Consider the following 22395-nt stretch of genomic DNA (forward strand, 5'->3'; position numbering starts at 1 on the left):
GGCTCTTGCCATCCCTCTGCTGTGAATTTAAATTATTTTGTCTCTAGCAGTAGGCAAGCTGGAAACGAATGAATTGCTGACATCCCTCCCAGTTCAAATGTATTGGACGTTTATTGCCGTCAATGAGTTAAGGAAGCAGAGTGAATTCTGAGAATTGGCAATTTTCACATTCAAGTAAAACGCTCTCTTCATTGTTGAATTGAAAACCACAATTTTATCAATTTTTAAGGTTATTTTAAAAGTGAACTGAAATGAATGTGGAAAAAAATGGGCCTTCATTTTCAATGAAGGCTTAAATGTTTTTTTCTATTTCCAAATAGATGAATTCATTCTTTTTTCAAAAACATCAAAAGCGGTTTTGAGTGTAATCGAGACAATAGAATAAACATGTTTCTTCTGTATTGAAGTACATTTCAGGGTGTGCAAATTGAAGTAAATCACTCAAATCATTACAAGAACACAACTATTTTTTTTATACTATATACTTCCATTTATTTGAGGGCGGCCGGGTGGATTGAGGGGTTAGCGCGTCGGCCTCACAGTGGGAGTCCTGGGTTGAAATGCAGGTCGGTGCACCTGTGTGGAGTTTGCATGTTCTCCCTGGGCTGCGTGGGTTTTCTCCAGGTACTCCGGTTTCCTCCCACATTCCAAAGACATGCATGGCAGGCTAATTGGACACTCTAAATTTCCCCTAGGTATGAGTGTGAGCATGAATGGTTGTTCGTCTCCTTGTGCCCTGCGATTGGCTGGCCACCAAATCAGGTTGTCCCTCACCTCTGGCCCGAAGTCAGCTGGGTTAGGCTCCGGCACCCCCTGTGACCCTAGTGAGGATAAAGCGGTTCAGAAAATGAGATGAGATCTAAATGTCACTTCTACTAAGTCTGTGTTTTATAGGAACTGAGTTTGACAGAGAAAAGCAGCATTTAAAATAAAAAACGTAACAAACACACCAGGGGGTTTAAAAGTATCTTGTATACAATGTGGGGCCGTACTAATATCGCCCGTAAATGGGATCGAAGAGGCTGCTGGTTGTCCCACATCAAGCCGGCCTCTCGCCATCCATCCTCGCCTAACTCATCTCCGCCCCCCGCCGTTAGCTTCAAGCTACAGCCCGCTAGCCCGGATGCGCCTCCATGCCGTCTCCACTAACGCCACAATCATTTATTCGCCAATCTTCTCGACACTAACATCGAGAGTTGGTCGAGGACTTGGACAGGAGCGCGTGGCGTGCATCTTAGTTCCCACTCAGACTCGCTCAGCCCACCTTACCGGTGTTTACCGTAATTATTACTTATCATATTCGTTATTAGCAGCGCGTTAGCATTGATGTGGTTCCACTTGTGTGCTAGTTAGCTGTTTGCTAACGTTAGCTCACACAGTGACAGTCCGGTTGGAGGCGGGGAGAACTGCGAGGTGAGTCCATTATTTCGGATGGTGTCCACAGTGTGGACTGTGGTCGAAAGGCTGATCATGTATATAATAGCACACCGTAATTCGAGTTAAGCGGGTTTTGGGGGAGTTTCGCTGAGCAGTAAAGCCAAGTGAGGACTTTTTGTGATCGTCGGATATGTAATGAAGTGAACGTATATTCGACGTTGGCCCGGATGCTAAGAGTTAGCATGCTAAAAGGATAACTGTCCAGTACTGTGCCTCGAACTTTTCACATCATTAACCCCAGCCTGCTCTGAAATGTCACCTTTCCAATCTGATAGTCAAAACATTTAAGTAAGTATGAAAAACAAGTTAGCATCATGTTGGGTTTTGAAAGAGCATGTTACCAAAAATTTATTATTTTTTTGAATTTACATCTCTTTACTCAAATGCATAACATTGTTTTGAAATTAGCAGGGCAGGAATTGCACAAATATACACTAATCTGATCATTCCCAAGATGCTATATGACAAAAAAATGTATGTTGATCCTTGTTTTCCAAAATAAAAATTTATGTATAAGATGCTTAGAATGTGATTAGACCCAAAGATAATTAGCCAGCTTTAATGGGGACAACAGAAGAGACTTGTATTTATAAATGACAGGCAAAAAAATCCAAGGATGGTACATATAGAGCTTTCAATTCAATTTTTGGATGAGTATAACAATCAAGTGTACTTTTGTATTTCAAATATAATAGATAAGTACAGTTGTTGATGAATTGATGCACATGTACTGTTTCATCTCACGGATTCCTTCTCCAAATTCCAGAGAGAGAGAATACAAGTTTCCATGTCCAGATTGACGTCGGCAATACACCAGAATGTCTGTTGACGACGACACCGTGAAAACAGCTAGCCCACGGGCTAGCGCAGGCTTGTCTCTGCATCCTTCAGAATGTTCCGGAAGCTGCAGTGGCGCATCAATTCTTATGGAATCTGTTGTTGAGGCCACCTCAGTCTTAGCCACTTCCTGCCCTCTCCTCGGCGCTACTGCCTCCCCGAAACACAGCACAGCGGACATTCTAAGCCACACGCATGATGCTGGCTCAAGATCCAAAGGGCACGAGATGAGCATCAGCCGCAGGAACAGCTTCCATCACGCCAAACAGCATCAACAAATGAGAGTGGCAAAGCGCCGCAACACGTCAAACTTTGGTTTCAAGCATCCCACCTCCGGTAAAAGGAGACGACGGGCCAACTCAGAAACTGACTCTGTCTTGCCCACTAATTTCCTCCTGGGTGGGAACATTTTTGACCCACTAAATCTCAACAGTCTGCAGGATGAGGAGGTCAACAGGGCGCTGAACGCAGAGACGCCAAAATCGTCTCCATTGCCGGCAAAGAGTCGAGACCCGGTTGAGATCTTAATCCCCAGGGACATCACAGATCCCCTTAATCTGAACAGCTGCATAGCAGATAGCAACTTTCTTGTGTCTCCCTTCAAAAGTGGTGGAAGGAGACGACATCGCAACAGACATCACGGTAGTAACATTTCAGCCCATTTAAACCATTCCGACTCGGGGAGAAATGAGGTTAAAACCGGAGACTCTGTTACTTTTCCTGCTTTGGTAACGCATTCTAATCTGGAAGTCTCTAAAGCATCAGGCAGAGTCACCGCTGGCGAGGGGGATTCACGTCATCAGGATGCAGACGACTCATCTAGTTTCAAAGATGAAGCGCCGTCCATTTCACTGGAGGATTCTGTTTCTGGAGGACTCAATCAGCACATAGGTAGGCGCAAGCGGAGGCGCAACTCTGGCAAAATGGACCCCCCTGTGAATCAGTCTACCCCTGTACCAAAATCCGCAGCGGGTGAGCAAAATCATAAATTGAAGGGCTCCAAAAATTCCTTCCACACACCCAGGGGTGGATCCAAATCCGCTCCAGGAGGTCGACAGCACGAGCACCTCCATAACCGGGGTAGGCATCAACAGAAGAAGAAGTTCCAGTATGGAAACTACAACAAATACTATGGCTACCGGAACCCTAGTGCAAGTGAAGATCCGCGGATACATGTGCTTCGTCCAGAGTGGTTTGAAGGTAAACAAGTGCTCGATTTAGGTTGCAACTCGGGCCACCTGACGCTCTACATTGCAAAAATGCTGCGACCCGCCCGCATATTGGGTCTGGACATTGACAACGGGCTTGTGCACGCTGCCCGCAAGAACATCAGGCATTACCTGTCGGAGATTCAGACGCAAGAGGCCCGGCGGGCGACGTCGGAGGAGAAGCACGGGGAAAGCAGGGAAAACGGCAACACGCTGAAAGAGGAAAAGGGCCATCCAGAGTCAATAAACGACCCCGAGGGCATTGATGAGGACAGGACTCGGGGGCGAGATGGCAAAAGGGAAAAAACAGAGCTAGAAGGTTGCAGTCAAACCAGGAACTGCTCTTTCCCTCTGTCTTTGCAAATCTCAAGAGGGCCCATTGCTGCACCTCCTCTGACTGAATCATCCACCACAAAACCAGGGCAGTTCCCTGCCAATGTGTCCTTCATTAAGGTAAGATAGCACCTTCCTCTCTGTCAGGAACCACTGTAAAGTTAGTCATTATTTAAGAAAAGTATAGTGAAGGAGGTTGTCAAATAAGTTCTTCTGTTCCACAGGCCAATTACGTGCTGCAGAACGATAACCTGCTCGTGACTCAGCGGCCCGAGTACGACGTGATCCTCTGTCTGAGTGTCACCAAATGGGTTCACTTGAATTGGGGGGACAGCGGCCTCAAGCGGCTCTTCAAGAGAGTCTACCGACATCTTCATCCCGGGGGCTTCTTTATCCTGGAGCCACAGCCTTGGCAATCTTACGTCAAGAGAAAGAAGCTGACGGTAAATGCTGGGCCTCCTTTTCAGCCAGTTATTATTCAGTGTGATTAAAATAAATATGTTCTCTTTTACCAACTAGGACAACATCAACCGAAATTTTCACAGTATTCGCCTCAAGCCAGATCAGTTTTCATCCTATCTCACCAATGACGTGGGCTTCACCAGTTGCGAGTTCCTTGGAACCCCCAAGAATTTAACAAGAGGTACAATTCTTCAGAACAAGAGATTCACATCAGAATAGATGACGTGCGGTTTGATATCTTGATCATCATCTCCCTTCAGGTTTTCAGAGGCCAATCTACTTGTTTCGCAAATAACCACTTCCTCCTGAACGTGAGTAACCATACAGCCAGTTGTTGGATGGTTCCATCAGCGGTTCAGACTCTTTACAAGAACTATTCATTAAGAAGGGGACCAGACGCAGGATATATTTTCATGAAGCTGAATAGACTCTTCAGTCACGGAGGAAGACGCACTTAGCTAAAACTTTTCTGTTTGCAAATAATGTGTAACGCATGGTGGTGTTGTGCGTTTGGACAAGTTAGACTGTATATCTTTTAATTTTATAATAATACGATGTTGTGTGCCACCACTGACACATACAGCTGGTCTGGGTGCTCATGTAGAATTTTCTGTAATGACCATTTGAAAAGCTGTTTTACTTGCCTCCATGAGCTCAGTGTGACTCATTCCAAAGCCATCCTCCCCTACTGATTATTCTCGCGAGTCGTGGCTTAAATAGACCCCTTCGAGCTGTTTCCGTTGAATAAAATGCCCTGTTGTACTTGGAATTCTGCTTTTAGTAAATCAGCCTTAAATGAAGTTGATTACTGCCATATCACAGCCTTGATGTTCTGGTCTTTGGCAGGAGTTTAATGACACGAATGCATTAAACATCAGTGCAAGCTAAGTCAGGAGATATTTTCCAGGGAGCATTGGCCGGTCGTGACACTCCATCTCATTCGTTGGAGGCACATTTCAGCCATGATGACATGATTACACCACTTTAGCAGTGAGAATTTCCAACATCTGTTGTCGTCTTACCTTTACGCTTATCCATGTTGAGCTCATGAATGTAGAAAGAAAGCAGTTAAGGGACTATTGATAAGTTGCCACAGCAACACAAAATATACCAAACACCTGCCATAATTAAAAATAAATGAATAAATACAGGCTAAACTGATGGCTGAAAAAAAAGAGTGTACCATGCCTTTTTTTGAAGAAATGTGTCCTTTTATCTGCTGTTAAAATTGTCGCCAAATCTTTTAGGGGTCTTTTGCACTTGAATTTTGACGGTTTTAGGTCAGCTGTTTCATACTAACAATTGTCATTTACTGACAGCCAGTGATGATTGTACATGTATTGCTGTACATGAGCACTGCTTATCTTTCATTCACTGCAGCAGGGCACATTTATCCTGAAGAGATAAATTATGTGTGCATTTCTGTTTTAGTAAGTGATCAATCAATGTACATATGTTATTTTACTTTTGTCTTTCTTGAGTTTGTCACTACGTACGTGTTCAGCGGCCTTTGCTTCCAGTTTGTGAGTCAAAGGGTTTTTTTTCCAAATGTTTTTCATTATTTTACATTGCTAAACAGGATCACTAATCCATCTGATGAATATGTAATTAGCATTTGTTTTCTCAGTTCTGCAGAGAAGGCACATGGAGGAAATATTTCATCAGCATTTTTTTTTATTTTATAAAGTGATTGCAAGGAGCGTTTGGTGTCAAAGCACTCATTTATTTTTGTCTTTATTCATCATGCTGTGGACTTTTTTCCTCCCCCAAATTTTAGCACACTTCTATGAGATCCTTTTATTTCCTTTTAATGGCTGTCATGACCCGCAAAATGCAAGTCACATACGAATTGATTGACCGAACAAAATAATATTTCTCCTAAGCTAAGACAATCGGATTCTCAGGCATTTATCAGCCTTTGGCTGTAATATCAAGCTCCCAATTTTATTTATTCTACAAAGCACATGAAATATTATGTTCATCTTTGCTAATAACACTTGCTGATTTGCTGTAATGTTTTTCGTGATTGCACCTTACTCTTCTGCAGCCGTATTTTAACTTCCCAGATGTCACATCCGCCATGATGTGTTGCACAAAATGTAAAACAAACAGTAAAAAAAACATCGCATTCCCTTTGAGGTGTAGTGCTATGTTATTTGTTTTTATACAAAGTAATGCAGTTGACTGCCTGTGAGAAATCAGATATCACATTCTATTTACAGCAGTAAACATAAAATAAGTGGCACATATTTTAATGCATAATACCCCTTATTGCTGTACTTTGAAACATATTTTAAGTTATTTTCATGGTTGAGATGACATGATGCCAATTAAAACTATCAACTCTTTTAAAAACTTTCAGTATTTTTAACCTAATTTTTAATTTTTCATCTCAACTGGCAATATTCCCGTACTGCCGCAACCTCATGTGATGGGCAGGAAATTAGACCTTAAATGCATAGCACACTTTCTAGTGTGTTTTTGTAAAAAAAAAAATTGTTCATTTAGGTGGGAGAAAATAATCAACCACTGATATTGCCCCCACTTGTTCATCAAAACAGAATTCTAGATTCATAGATAAAAGGCAGGACATTGACTATGTCACGTGGAATTTCATCTTGGGGTGACAGCAGATATTCACTCACTGCAGCTATAAGGTGAAATTCAAACTTTTTTTAAAATAAATGGCAGTGTGCTGATGAATGGAAATTTCAACACGATTTCCCACACAGAAAGTTGCACTACTGGTGCATATGCTTAAGTTTTGTGTGATTTTTTGGGGGGGTCGCACAATATTTCACGTCGAATTTGCACCGATGACATGAGGGAATAAAGTATGTTTCTGGATAAGATTTTTGTGTATTTTATGAATCTTTACACTTGTTTTGATGTCTGTCGGCAGGAGTTGTTGGATTCAAATTTCTTGGCTAATTTTCATGCCTCTGATTGACAAAGTAAAGAAAGTTGGTGTTTATCTGCACTAAAAATTTAAATTGATCAAAGGTCAGTTAAAATAATGGTCATGTCGTCTCTTGTCACTTTAAAAAGAACACACTGCTCTGCTGCACACATCCCATTGTGTTTTTCTTTTCATTTTTGCAGATTAATTGAATATATGTATTAAATGAAAACCGCAGTATTTTTAACTTTGACTCAATACTTTGTTGACACACCTACGAAAGTAATCAGTGCCATGCTGTCACCGTTAAATAACTCAAAAGCCACTTGTGAACATTTTTTTTTATCATACTCTCAAGTAATTTGAACTATTTGGGGTGAGATACCATTCCTTTTGTTTCTGTGTTTACTCTTTGACCTGTGCAAATTCAAAGCAAAAGTCAACCTTTGTGTAACCTTGCTGGTGGACAACCTGGAATGATGTTTTGTTCTCAGCTGTCACATCAGATGAGCGAAGATACAACCTGATGTCAACAAGTCTGGTGGAGTCTGCTGTTTTGACTGTGCGTCACGTTGCGCTTCCCGAATGTGACAAAACTTCATCCCAGATGACAATGAGAGGCTCGTGTTTACAAAAAGTAGCCATAGTCTGCTGACCCCGCCATCATCCTTATATCATTAGTTGCCAGCCAAATCCATTTAATCCCTCTCCTAAAAAAATGGATTGGGCATCTAACTTCGTCAATAACGGCACATAAATTAACTCATTCACGGCAATTGAAAGTGATCAACGTCAAATGCATTTTAGCTGGGGTGGCTGGCATTGAATGAGCATGTTTTGATTGCTGCCAACCCTTCCATTCATAATGGACTGGGCGTCCATCGTCAAATTATGAAATAGTAAAAAAGCCTTTTTAACAATAGAACGTTTTTTGGTTTCCTTATTTCTAAAGTCTGAAACCAAGCCGAAAATCCTTTGTTAGAGGTATTATGTCGACATTACAAATTATTATAATTTTCGATTTTTTTATTTGATATTTTATTTTTTTATTTGATTTTTTATTTTTTTATTTTATTTCTTACTTTTTTTTGTTTTTTTTTGTTTATTATTTATTTATTTATCTATTTATTTATTTTTAAGCCACTGGTTGAGCTCTCATTGTCAAGAAGTTAAATTCATACCATAATAAAAGTTGCCAGATGTTTGCAAGGGACTGCTACTATCCAGCATTTGAACGTTCACCTGCACAGACATTTGACCTTTCTGTCTCACGGATAGAATGAAAAAAATGTGCTTTGCAATCAAGACTTTTGAACTGTCATGTCTGCCATCTGCTTGCCAATGTTGTCCACAGACCGACAGACAGACACGAGGTGAGGACATAATAAACAAAAGACACTTCATTCACAAAAGCGCTGGTCTATCTCAGATAACATTGCATTATTTAGTCACATGACCATTATTGTGTCCTCTTAGTAAAACATTGAAAAAAAATATAATGATCTGAATGTTTTATGTTCATTTTAAGACTGCAGAAAAGACATACAATTCGTTTGTGAAATTGTATTGAATTGAGATTGGGACTTTAATCTGCCTTGTGATTGTTTTCATGCCCAGTCCATGTTCTTGCCTAAAGTCACCTGAGATCGGTTCCAGCTCACCTGCCAACCTGAGAGCTAGTCCAGTAACAATAAATGCATCTGACTTACAGTACACCTGAAATGCGTTGTTTACTTGACTTCATATTTTGATGTCAAACAGTTCTTCAGAATCCAATTTTGATGTGGTAATACAATGAATAAACAAAACACAATACTTTTTTCTCTTTACGTAATATTGAGCAGAACTGATGAAAATGAAATGGTTAGCTGATTAGCAATCATTCCAGTTAAATATAGTACCACACAGTCTTTTTGTAGTATTTGCACACCTTTATTTTTAATGCCAACATTTAGAAGGTATTTGCAGAATGCATCACACGATATTTCAAACATGTCAAATGGGAAAAGTGTACATGATCAAATCCCACTGAATTTCTAAAGTCTGAAACCAAGCCGAAAATCCTTAGAACAGCACAGCTCACTCTGTGACTTTCTGGAGGCTTTTGCAGACAACTGCTACTTGTTAAAACCGTATTGCACAGCACCTAAAGGTGAATAAACAGGTAGCAAATTATTTTATACAATTATTTTCTTCTCCTTAAACAGACGTGATTCAATCCAATACAAAGTTCTTATAACAATAAATTGTCTACTCTGTATACACTCACTTTTATGATAATAACAGTCTCAAGTAATCATTTTGTGATTGTTGTGTGCCCACCTGTATCGCCGAGGGCACCCATGATGACCGATCATGTACTCCTGAGCATAGCAGAACCGTCTGCAGAGTCCTCTATGATCACAAGTCCAGTACTGTGGTTCGGGATCAATACCTGAAGATAACAAAGTGAAGTATAAATTATAATTCTTAGCCATAGTATACACTTTTCTGGGTATTTACAAAACTGTGTGTTGATTCTAAGTGGTACCATCAAGAAGACTGATAAATTGGTAATCTTACCCTGCCCAACAGCAAACATCAGAATAAGCACAAGGAAAAGCAAGCCTGGTCCCTTCATGTTTGGGCACCAATAAGCTTTCAGACTGGTGTGGACACGCAGCTGCTGTATTTATAAAGTATTTCAATCACAGGGGTGGAGTCGGCCAGGCTCTGTCCAAATCCCAATAACAAAGTGTCTTTGAATGAAAGCTGTCTGAGAAGTGAGGCCTCTTCGGTATTGGGCACGACACGTTATGCAGCATCTAAAGAAGAAAGGGTCAATTCTATGGTCTTGTACTTACATGCACTCCTACCATAGGATAGAGAGGACTCCTCCTAAAGAGCATGGCCCCCAGGATTGTCAATATTAGAGGATTTAAGTCACATTTGAAAGACATTATGCTTGGGGTCAGGGCTGCCTGCTATCCACCCAAAGCTCAGCCCACATCTGAATGCAACAGTAGTTAATGGGTTATTGCTGATGCTGAGAAACCACAATCAAACTGTACAAAACATGCTGCTGCCATGACGCAGGGTGAATTGTCATCCAGACAATAACACTACACTACAAGGCAGGACACACGCAGATGGGCAGGTGCTCGTACAGCATGCCCCCTAGTGATTGTCAAATGTTTGAACCAGCTATTTCTTTTTGTCGTCTATCATTTTATTTTATGAATAATTGACCTGAAAAATACTAATTTGAGAACGTAGGAGGCACGAATTACACCATGAAATAGTCATAAGCATATGACTTCGAGGTGATTTGTATTTTAATATTTTTTATGTTAACGTGGCGAACTGAAATGAAAAGAATAATTATTTAAATAATTTCTCATAAATCGATGAAGTAACGTACTAGTCACGAATAGACAATTTCTCGCTTATAATAGTTATTATCAATACTACTACGTATATAGTACTCTTTAATTTGTGCAGTAGAGGGCGCCATGCTTTTAAATACTGATTTTTGAGTCAACGAAGAACACGAAATGAGGTGCGCATGCGTAATCGCTGTTCTCGCTTTCAAATCAAGATGGCGGATCTACTAGGTTCAATATTAAACTCGATGGAAAAACCTCCAACTGTCGGCGACCAGGAAAGCCGACGGAAGGCTCGAGGTATAAGAATAAATTTGCCTTTATAACAACGCAATCTGTGTTCATATTTGTTAACTGTATGAAGTGGTAGTGATACATGAGTAAGGAGAAAAAGCAAAGGGTAAACGAGGTTACTTCTAGTGTTGCCATAAATCGATTGGGCCATTCATTTCACAGTTGAAAAATGTCTATGCCCGAGTCAAAAACAACGCCCATGGTCTGTTAATCATTAGGTCCCGGAGATTTAAAGTATCATGATCGGGTCGGAACAGTACACGCGAGCTACAACAAGCTCCATGGGATTGCCCAATGTTGGTTGGGGACACATTAGGAGAGTTGTGATTGGTCTCCACGTTGAAAACGTTTGACGTCACATCCATGACACAAAAATACATTGCCTGATTTTTTTAGTGTTGCAAGGGAGAAATAAAGAGTGGAAGAAAATTATGTTGCACATGAATACAGTAGTAAAGTGTATTACAGAATCTGAGCCTCTGTTTGTGATGGAAACATTTCATAGATGATGTGATCAAACGCTAAAAAAAGAAAAAGTAGGGCAGCGGAGGTGTTCAGATTACAAATAAAAGTCAGTTGCAGCAAGACAGAACATGTTTCAGAATTAATGATGAGGCTTTAAAGGTAAAGAAAGTCTGATAGTTTAAATATAACTGTTCAGCTGTTAAAAGCAATGGGGAATGGAGGGAAAAAAGGTCAGACATAATGAACCAGGTGAGGAGAGTCATGAGTTCTTGAGATCGTAACTTGAATTGGCAGAGCAAGCAGCGAGGCTCAAGAAGATGGAAGAAGAAGAGAAAAAGAAGAAAGCAGCATTCCGGAAAAAGGTAAGCGGTTGACGTTGTAATTTGCCAATGCTAACTTGCATTCAAATGAATGCCATTCTACTTTTGGCTTGCTTAGATGGAGAAAGAAGTATCAGAGTTCATTCAAGACAGTGCACAACAGAAGCGGAAATATAATCCCATGGGCAAGATTGAGAGAAGTATATTGTGAGTTGGCAATTACACAAGTGAATTACGTTTTCAAGAGATGTGTATCAATACCCGACCTTTTTTGTTCTGCCCACAGGCACGATGTCGCTGAAGTGGCTGGTCTGACTTCTTTTTCTTTTGGGGAGGATGAAGAGAGCCGTTACGTCATGTTGTTCAAGAAGGTTGCGAGTCTTTTAAGCAAATGGCAGCTGCCAAATGTGAGGAAGCGTCACCAGCTTCTCTTTTGTCTCACTTGTAGGAGTTTGCGCCGTCAGATGAGGAACTGGAGGCCTATCGTAAAGGAGAGGATTGGGATCCTCACCTGGCGGAGCAACGGCGCAGGCTAAGAGTACGATTAGAGGCCTGGCATTGAACCTTTTATTGAGACCATACATCCATTTTCCCATTAGTTAACAAAACACATCTTTGCTTATGTAGGAGCAGGCAGCCGTGGAAGAAGAAGCATCCCGGCAGAGTAGCAAGTCGGAGGTGTGCCCGAATTCCAATTACAGAGACAAGTACAGCCACCTGATTGGCACATCAGCAGCCAAAGACGCGGCACACACTCTGGAAGCTAACCAGGCGTACGGATGTGGTAAGTTCAAGGTGTTTGCATCCCGTACGACACAATGCAAGCCTCTTTGATTATTCCTCACTCTCCTGTTTCCTTCTCGACCAGTGCCGGTGGCCAATAAGAGGGACACTCGCTCCATAGAGGAAGCCATGAACGCAATCCGTGCAAAAAAGCGGCAGAAGTTAGACAACGAGACCGGCGCTCGCGGCAGCACTTCTTGAGTTGCTTTGTTTACGGGCCTTCCATGTGGATGTGCAACGTGCGTCTCGAAATGCAATATTGTATACTTCAGAGACTTTATATATGGCAGGTGAACGCTCTACTGAGAAAATGATTGTACAGGAGGTACTCAGGATTTCTGAGTTCTTAACATTGTGGTTATAATTCAGCCGTTACCAGTATAGGAATAGACTTGTTTTAAAACAGGACACGTAAGTGATATCGAAAGTGAAGGGTACGGTATTTGAATGCACATTCTTAGTATTTGTATTGATAGTTTCAAGTTTTACTTGATTTTTTTTTTTACGGTATTAATTCAGTATCCTCCCAGTTACTGTTTTTACTAAGGTAGCACCTTATAAGACTTTAAACAACTTATAATATCTCTTTCTAGATAATCAAAAGTACACATTTGAGGTTTCATGCTTTTTTTTCTTGTCTGAACAACTGCTACATCTTGTCAATGCATACAATAATTTGAGATGGAGATATTTTGATGTCCTTTTTTCCGCGGATGGGAGATTGTTTTAAGGAAAATGTTTTTGGATGTATTTAAAAATGTATATTAAATGTAATAAGAAGCGAGAAAGAAAAAAAGACAATTAGTTATGTGTTCTCACCCCCGCACACAAAAACACAACCCCCCAATCATTTTCAAGTGTATATTTTATTCATAATGTATCCTAGAAGTTTGCATTTTTAGTACACTAAATTACACTTTTCCAGCCATTTCTATTCATACTAGTATTTTTCCAATGTAATGTTTCTCCTCACCTTACAGGGGGCGCCACAGATAAAAAAGAAAAATTTCCCTCGCGTTGTTCTGCACTTTGATTCTGGTAGAAACATACGTACTTGGTATTTTACAGGTTCTTCTCGCAACGTATCACGCGCGAGTTGGGGGTTGAAAAAAATGAAGTCGTTTTTGGTATCTATGGTGTTCGTGTGGTGTGCAGGAGCCCAGCTGAGAGGCCGCAAAGGTAAGACTTCTCTGCCACGCGCAGTCTTGGAATAAGGACATTCATTTAAAAGCATGGAAAAAGATGATCTCGTTTTTCTGCAATGTCTTTGTTCGTCATTTTGGGCTCACCCTCTCATTTCTGAGGTTCTGGCTCGGGGCTGTTGTGCACTTTTAAAGACAAGACTTTCAAGCCAGGAGACAGTTGGCATCCTTTTTTGGAGCCCTTTGGACTCATTCTGTGCATACGTTGCTCCTGCTCTGAGGTACTGATGACTTTTTATTTTTATAAACAAAATGACGGGTGTGATTACATGTGAAGTGGTTTGTTTCAGAAAGGCTACGTGAAATGCAGTAAAATTAAGTGTCCACCTTTGCCATGTAGCAAGCCAATAGCTGACCCACGGCAATGTTGTCCAAGATGCTCAGGTAAAAGTCAGTTTTCTCAACCTTATATCAGACAAATCTCAATGCACACAACTAAACAATAGTGAATCCCACATTTTTTATTACTCGTAAAATATTTCTATTTACTTTAAATCAAAGCAATTAATAATTTGTATTAATGGCAACAAGTGCTACACAGGTAAATTAGAAATTTCTGCCATCTAGTGGAAGAGTTTTTTTGTTAAAGTTTATTATTATTATTTTTAAAGAATGTATCACAATATGATTGGCATACAAGATCAACAGGGAATCACTTTCACTGCAAGAGCACCTATTAGATTTCTCCCAAATTCTGAGTAGTCGTTTGGTGTTTATTTATTTTCTGGGGGGCTGTGTGTTGTCTTTCTGTTTTCTTAGACGAGCATAAGATCCCGGCAGGTCTGAGAGCTCCAGCAAAGTTGTGCCGATATAATGGAAGCATATATCAACCAGGAGAGACTTTTACCAAGTATAACCTAACAGGCATGCCAAGCAACCAATGTGCCATGTGCTCGTGTTCTGTGAGTCAGCCCCCCTTCTTTTTTAAACATATATGCAAGTTCTCTAGCTTCAGTTTAAAGTACAGTCGTACCACTACTTATGTAATTGGTTCCAGAACTTTTTTCGTGACTTGAAAATTTTGTAAGTAGAGCAATACTTTACATGTAAATTCTCTAATTCGTTGGTCAAAGTGTCCCAATTTTGTATGAAAGATGTGAGGAAACACACAAAAATGAGAGTAAATTATAAGAAAATGATTTATTAATGCCTTAAAATGAATAAAGCATACAAAATCTATCCGTGTTGAAACGCAGGGGAACGTGAGGGAGCTAACGGTATGCGACAGAGCTAGCACCAACCGCTGTCATTTCTTGTAACTTGCATATTTTTTTGTATCTCGAGGCTCTCATATGCATATAAAAAGCTTTCATAACCTGAAAATTTCGTACCTAGAGGCATTCGTAAGTAGAGGTATGACTGTACTTGTATACATTTGTGGTTGGAAACAAACTCACCTGTGAAATCAATGATTTGCTATATATAGTATATACACCTTGTGTACAAAGCAATTGACTTTTATTTCTACACCAAGATTTGGAACTTAAATGACTTCTGACATTTTTCTCCTTTAGAATGGAAACATCTTCTGTGCCATCAAAACTTGCCAACCACTGAATTGCTCCTCCTCGGTCACGGTTACAGACACCTGCTGTTTGGTTTGTAAAGGTATTCTAACTTCTTCCAGCTCTTGTGTCTCGCTTCTCAATTTGGAAAGGAACATATTGGCAGATTTACTACCGTAACTTGAATTAGAACCAATACAACCAGGTGGCCGAGTGGTTAGCGCATCGGCCTCACAGGGTAACATCCTAGGTTGTTCCTCACTGTGTGGAGTTTGTATGTTCTCCCTGGGCTTGAGTGGCTTTTCTCTGGGTACTCCGGGTTTCCTCCCACATCTCAAAAACATGCAGGGTTGGCTGGTTGAACACTCTAAATGGCCCTTAGGTATTAGTATAAGTACCAATTCAATGTGTCCCCTGCTTGGTGCCCATAGTTAGCTAAGATTGGCTCCAGCACCCCCTGCGATCCTTGAGAGAATAGCCCATTCAGAAGATGAATTAATGAAAACAGTCATTGTATTCACTGGCACTTCAATGTTATGTATTTACATATACGAGTTGAACTCCACACTTTGTCCTTTAGACTCCAGCACCACTGGATCATCACCAGCTGAGGATGGAAACCAGCAGCTGAACAGAGGCGTTGTACGTTTTGCGATGCATACATTACTGTATTTCCTTTATTGCATATTAACAGTATTCCTCGTGTATGCATCCTTTGTGTGTGGTTCTAAAAGAGACATTCAGTGGAGCAGTGTTCTGGAGATCAGGACAGGGTACAGTCCTCGCGGATCCGGACATCAACCAGACGCCTGAGTCTCGAGAAACTTAACCTCAGGGGGGCTTCAGAGACTACTGTAAAAATTCTAATGCAAAGGAAGCAACTTAAAGGTTTGCAACTGTTTTTTTCTAAATGTGACTTGCTAAAGTTACTCTCTTTCTGAATCAAGTTGGAAGATGGAAAATTGGATTCCATTACATTTTTTGTGAAACCTTCACCAGGGAGAGGGTGTCACTCAAAATGAACTTGAGATTTTGTTATTAAATGTGTTTTTATAGTGTAATATTATTTTTCAGAAAACATTCAATCATATCTCTTTAAGTAAAATAATACTGCAATGTTGAATTAACCATTAAGTACAGTTTAGGCTAAACAAATTACCAGTCACATCTACTGCAACATGAGGATGCGGCACAAGGCTCGCGGGGGGTGCTAGTGCACCCTGAATTGGTGGCCAGCCAATCGCAGGGTGGGAGAAGACGGACAACCATTCACGCCGACGACACTCATAGCCAGGGGATTGAATTATTTAATAAAGAGACAGTACATATTAATATATATTATAATAAAGAGACAGTACATATTAATATATATTATAATAAAGAGACAGACAGTACATATTAATATATATTATAATAAAGAGACCGTACATATTAATATATATTATAATAAAGAGACAGTACATATTAATATATATTATAATAAAGAGACAGTACATATTAATATATATTATAATAAAGAGACAGTACATATTAATATATATTATAATAAAGAGACAGACAGTACATATTAATATATATTATAATAAAGAGACAGACAGTACATATTAATATATATTATAATAAAAGAGACAGACAGTAGATATTAATATATATTATAATAAAGAGACAGACAGTACATATTAATATATATTATAATAAAGAGACAGACGGTACATATTAATATATATTATAATAAAGAGACAGACAGTACATATTAATATATATTATAATAAAGAGACAGACAGTACATATTAATATATATTATAATAAAGAGACAGACAGTACATATTAATATATATTATAATAAAGAGACAGACTGTACATATTAATATATATATATATATATATATATATATATATATATATATATATATATTATACTTGGAGAAATCCTATGCAACACCAATGACAACATGCAAACTCCACACAGGAGGACTGACCTAGGATCGAACCCACGACCCGAGAACTTTGAGGCCGACGCGCTAACCGCTCTTCCGCCTGGCCACCCATTGTATTTATTAGATATGAAATGGATATTTTAAAAAGTAATGATAACACCACCTGATTGGGAATTCACTTTCCACTAATCTAGTTACAAGAAGCTCGACTTTCCTAACGATATTTACATATATATCTTTCCCTCCATCTCTCTCGTCAGCGTGTTTATACAACGGCAAGACGTACTCGCATGGAGACATTTGGCACCCGGTTTTGGGGAAAGTTCTGGAATGCATCGTGTGCTCCTGTCGAGATGGCCTGCAGGACTGCAAACGCATCACTTGTCCAAGTCAGTATGCCTGCCAGCATCCAGTCAAGTTGCCGGGAAAGTGCTGCAAGACGTGTCCAGGTAGCCAAGCACAGCTTCTAATATTTTCCTTTAGCTGTAATGGCTAAATCACATGGTCTTTTCTTGTAGAACATAAAGGTGCCAGTAACCAGACTCAATGTTACTCAGGCCGCAAAAACAAGCTTTTGGTGTATAAGGTGGAATCAGCTTTGAAAGTCGACTCCCCGGGTGCACTTCGAATAATGGCTGTAGAAAGAGCAAGTACTGCGGAGGTGGAGTTGCAAGTGTGGAAGCTGGTAGATGGTAAAGTACCTCTCATAAGTGTACTGTACAAAATGTTCCCGCTTGGCAGATGAATGACTTGTTTCATACAGGTTTTTTACAATTGATGGAAATTGGAGATGTGCAAAGGAAAGATATTCAGGACCATCCGGAAAATTACACATTACTGACAACAGTTGATGAAGGTGTCTTTCACAATATTTCTATAGATTTGGCTGCTTTATTCTAAATCCTCATTGTAAATTGTTAAACCGTGTTGTTTTCCAGAGATGTGGGGGAAATTCAAAGAAGGACGGGGCAAATTGGATCAAGCCCAAACCATTTGTGAAGATGGTATTCGGGAGATGGTGACGTTCCTCAATCCTAAGCAGGTCGAAGGCCGGTGCTTGCCTTGACTTTACTTGGAATGAGACTGGACACTTGCAGAAATATTAATGCATACTCAAACTGCATGGAAATTATTTGTTATTCCACAATGTGACTACAACCTACTAGTTTTTTTAAAATATATATATATACATATTTATTGTAAATGACACATTTTCTCATGTGTTATGTAGGTAGACTGTTCTAGACGAGCGATTACTGCCAAATAGAAAAACAAAGGCATTCAAAAACAATTAAAATATGATTTTCTGTGATTGAAAATAAAAAAATTGCAATTTACAGTACAACCTTTCAAGTTTAACACAAAAAGTTTATTATTTGTACACTAATCATAACTCAAACATACCGTAATATATAATAAATTTTATTAAATATGACAATTGAAACATCTGACATTTCACGATTAAAATTTGTGGTGGTCATACGAATGTAAAACTAAATTAACGGTTAAATTTTAAACTGTTATTTGTAGTACAATGACACTGTAAAGTTAATAAAACTTTATTAAGATGGGCTCTGAAGTTACGTTATGTATGTTGGCTTACATTCTGTAATGTTTTGAACTTAAGAAAAAATAAACAGTAATGTTGGTCTAATTGAGGCGTCTTCTTATTGAACATGTCATCCTTTGACCCCATTATTAATTTGATAATTTCTCGTGTATTGCGGCCCGGCGGCTTGAGTGGTTAGCACGTTGGCCTCACAGTTCTGGGGTCCTGGGTTTAAATCCAGGTCGGTCCACCTGTGTGGAGTTTGCATGTTTCCTCTCACATTCCAAAAAACATGCATTGTAGGCTGATTGGACACTCTAAATTGCCCCTAGGTATGAGTGTGGGTGTGAATGGTTGTCCGTCTCCTCGTGCCCTGCGATTGGCTGGCCACCGAGTGATTGTCCTCCGCCCGGTGCCCGAAGTCAGCTGGGATAGGCTCCAGCTCCCCCGTGACCCTAGTGAGGATAAAGCGGTTCAGAAACTGAATGAATGAATGAATAATTTCTTGTGTATCACAATTTCAAGGTAAAAGCTGTTTGACTAGATGTATTTGCTATAGTTGCTAATGTAATGTGTGCTCCGAACCACCCAATTATCACCAAGCCTGTTTGAGAAACAGGTGTCAAGTTATGTGCCAGACATTTCCCATGATTCATCGATCTGCCAGACGACTCCAGATTAATATTGCTCCTGGTTTAAACATTGTGTGCCCCCGCCACCCCCAAAAAACAATGACTCATACTCAGTTTACACTGAGCGACAAATCGCACTCTCACTTGAAGATATTTTCAATATGAATGCCTTCATTACTCATGCAATTTTTTTGTGTGTGTCAGCCTCTGAATCGTGACAGTTGGCACAATCTGCCTTCCTTCACATTGATATGCTTCTCTCTGTCTGACCATCTTTTGGAAAAAGCCCATCACTTTTCTCAAGGCTTAAATTGGTCGTATTGGCCGTTTGACCTCTGGATGTTTACTCCCTTGGCCTTCGAGTTCTAGCATGTGGAGGCAGTCACTAGATATATAAATCAAGGCGTCTGTTTACATTGATTCCTCGCTGCTGCCAACGCATGACAGAGTGGGTGAGAACTCATAAAGGCCTTATGAAAATTGGGGTCACCGCCTCAAATGATTTCTCAATACATTTATAATGTAGCATATCATCAGGAAAGACAATCACTCTCTGACTCCAAAAACATTCACTTTGATAATCAAAAGCAGGGGTGCTCCAACGTTTTTCCTCCAAGATCTACTTAACTTTCCATGATCTACCATTTTTACAGGCCACCAACAAAGCTCAGCAATTATTTATGTTGATATACCTCGCAATAGACTATCAACATGTATGGAAGAGGTAGGAAACGGGGTGAAAACCCACTTTCGCTTCATGCTAAAGTTTACTGCGGTCTTGATCTAAAGAAAAGGTCTAATTACAATTGACCAAAATGTTGCCAATTTCAGTTATCATATTTCTAATGATGGTTCAATCAACTATCAACATAGATTCCTATTCTTATCAATTATTCATTTCCTTGCACATGGTCTCTTTTGTCCATGCACACCAACATTCTTCTCATGAACTCATATTTTAGAGGTTTTTTATTGTTGGTTACATGATGCTTTTAATACATTTATTTTATTATGTGCTAAACCAATAGAAGCAGGCACGTAGTGTGATTATATATTGGCATGTTAGCAAAACGTTCCTTATTTTTCTTTAATATAACAAACACCAGTTGACACATTGGTGTGTTAAAATCCAATTAAGGTTTACAGATGTGTTTGCTTTTACTAGCTACGGCCGTGTTTATACTTCATGACAAATACTTGAGAGATATGCTGAGGGCCTTGTTATTTTTCACTCCCGAGGGTGAGTCATGCCACAGAATCATGGACAATAACAGCATAAATGTCATGAACACGATTTATCACATGAAGCCCTTTTAGTTCAAACTTTTTCCAACACATTTTTGAAAAATGGTAAGCCCACTACATTTCAGTGGTTGTTCTAGTTCCGATCTCATCCCCCTGACAATAAATAATGAGCAGAGCTGATGTGGTCCCTTTTCATCATAGCCAGATTTGCTTTCACTGTTAGCCAAGAACTTGGGCCCGACCTTCCCTTTATAGTCAAACATTAATATTTCTTATTTTTTTGTTTTGTTTAAAAGTCTTCATACTTTCAACTTGTTTGATTTTGGATCATTAGGGTGTAACATGACCTTGATTTTTTTTTCATTAAAACCCACTTCACATGTTTATCTTCATCCAACACATAAATGCTGCAATATATTAAAGATCCTTTCTGTTTATAATAATGGCACTGATATTAAAAACAATGTCATTACAGTCAAGTGGGAAATAAATTTCATATTAAATGAAGTCAAAGAGTAAGAAAATGCTACCATATGTCAAAAGTGGAACATTTAGAAGTCATGTGGAATCAATGAACAATGAGCGAATAGGACAATTTGTCTTTTAAATCTTCATTGTTAGGAGATCATTTTCACATAAGTTCATAAAGTTCAATTGCTGTGGACCAGATGTCCCTCTGTAGGGTTGTAATGATTCTCTACTAATCACAAACAGTAAATTACAGCAAAAAATGTGGCATCTAACAACGGTGATACAGTTTACTAGTCATGAGGAGCGCCTTTATGTGCGTAATTCTCCGTGAAGTTACTTTGGCTTTGGAGAAACAGAATTACCAATAATGAATGAATATTGATTCTTCCTTTTGGTGTCCTTGAACATTAAAAAACAAAACAAAAACAAATGAGTCATGAGGTGTCTTGTAGTTGTTTTCTCCCAGATTGCTACTCAAACAATTCTTTTTGCTCTCTTTGGCTTTTGCAGTGGCGGGCCGTGAATTTCATACCGACGCCTTCAGCTATGTCTGAATCAATCCAACCCTCAAAAACTATTTTATGGCTATAAAATAGTTTACTGCAGTTACAGCGGCGACACATAAAAAAGCATCAATAATAACCTCATACAATTGAAATATTATTTAGGAATATAGCCATATTTTACTCAACAAAAATCCTTTTTATCTGTACACAAAATCCATCCTGGTTGTGACAGGCTTGCCTGCTTCGGAGTTGTCCGACCTTTCTTAATGATGTCCAGCTTTTTTTCTTGAAAAGACCGTCTTGAAAATGGCTTTGACAGTAAATCTGCAAACAAATCAATTTCTTCTCCTCCTTCAGCCATTGTGGGTTTACAAAACCGCTATTAAATCAACACAACAATATATTTGCTTGTGCAGCTTGCTCCAGATACAGTTTGGTAGCTCTGGCTAGTCCACTCTATCACTAGCCAATCATAGTTGGTGAAAGCGATGACATATCCCTACGCCTGCGAGAAGGCATTGGTGTCGCCAACTCGAAATCTGATTGGTTAAAGCAACAGTTTTATCGACGCTTGTTTTTTGCAGCAGAGCCTGCAGAACTGATAGTGAAGGCCCCAAGGCAGATTTCTGACCCTGGCAACAAATAATAGCTGAAGTGCGATTGGTTAGATGCTTAAATATGAAAATACACATTCGCAAGCAGTGCAACCAGGGGAAAAGCAATGAAAGGAATCTTGACAGACAATTTGGAATTATTTAATAAGTATTCATGGACAAAACATAATTAACATCAGTCTATGATTCAGATATTTTTTTAGGCCAGCAGAGAAGGCCTTGCAGGCCCTGACGGTCCACCATTGGCTTTTAGGCATATGACGTAGTAAACTGTCTGCTCAGAAAAAATAGAAAATGTAACATGCGTCAAAAATGTTGCCATACAAACGCCCTG

General features: G+C 39.6%; 3 protein-coding genes and 1 long non-coding RNA gene across 5 annotated transcripts; 3 read left to right on the forward strand and 1 right to left on the reverse strand.

The window, feature by feature from the left end:
- Window positions 1-1005: 1005 nt before the first annotated feature.
- On the forward strand, window positions 1006-5977 carry mepcea (methylphosphate capping enzyme a). Of its 2 annotated transcripts, none has more exons than XM_077592947.1 (5): window positions 1006-1413; window positions 2204-3935; window positions 4040-4258; window positions 4335-4458; window positions 4538-5977. In XM_077592947.1, the coding sequence occupies exons 2-5, from the start codon at window positions 2256-2258 to the stop codon at window positions 4570-4572; spliced, it is 2058 nt and encodes a 685-aa protein (XP_077449073.1). In that variant the 5' UTR covers window positions 1006-1413; window positions 2204-2255; the 3' UTR covers window positions 4573-5977. The 2 variants fall into 2 exon arrangements, with proteins under 2 accessions (XP_077449073.1, XP_077449074.1); XM_077592948.1 differs by lacking the exon at window positions 1006-1413 and adding an exon at window positions 1434-1725.
- A 3115-nt stretch (window positions 5978-9092) lies between these two features.
- LOC144068205 (uncharacterized) lies at window positions 9093-9841 on the reverse strand. Its single transcript, XR_013298135.1, has 3 exons — window positions 9739-9841; window positions 9499-9610; window positions 9093-9322 (listed from the first exon to the last, which is right to left on the reverse strand). It is a non-coding gene; the product is annotated as an uncharacterized LOC144068205 (long non-coding RNA).
- An 859-nt stretch (window positions 9842-10700) lies between these two features.
- On the forward strand, window positions 10701-13328 carry spag7 (sperm associated antigen 7). Its single transcript, XM_077592446.1, has 7 exons — window positions 10701-10838; window positions 11592-11659; window positions 11736-11824; window positions 11904-11988; window positions 12066-12155; window positions 12245-12401; window positions 12486-13328. The coding sequence occupies exons 1-7, from the start codon at window positions 10721-10723 to the stop codon at window positions 12599-12601; spliced, it is 723 nt and encodes a 240-aa protein (XP_077448572.1). The 5' UTR covers window positions 10701-10720; the 3' UTR covers window positions 12602-13328.
- A 133-nt stretch (window positions 13329-13461) lies between these two features.
- On the forward strand, window positions 13462-18214 carry chrdl2 (chordin-like 2). The gene is made up of 11 exons (XM_077592575.1): window positions 13462-13579; window positions 13705-13823; window positions 13893-13986; window positions 14362-14504; window positions 15117-15210; window positions 15688-15749; window positions 15842-15995; window positions 17305-17493; window positions 17563-17736; window positions 17808-17900; window positions 17983-18214. The coding sequence occupies exons 1-11, from the start codon at window positions 13513-13515 to the stop codon at window positions 18108-18110; spliced, it is 1317 nt and encodes a 438-aa protein (XP_077448701.1). The 5' UTR covers window positions 13462-13512; the 3' UTR covers window positions 18111-18214.
- The last annotated feature ends 4181 nt before the right edge of the window (window positions 18215-22395 follow it).

Source organism: Stigmatopora argus, chromosome 22 (assembly GCF_051989625.1).
Source record: "Stigmatopora argus isolate UIUO_Sarg chromosome 22, RoL_Sarg_1.0, whole genome shotgun sequence".
Taxonomy (NCBI): domain Eukaryota; kingdom Metazoa; phylum Chordata; class Actinopteri; order Syngnathiformes; family Syngnathidae; genus Stigmatopora; species Stigmatopora argus.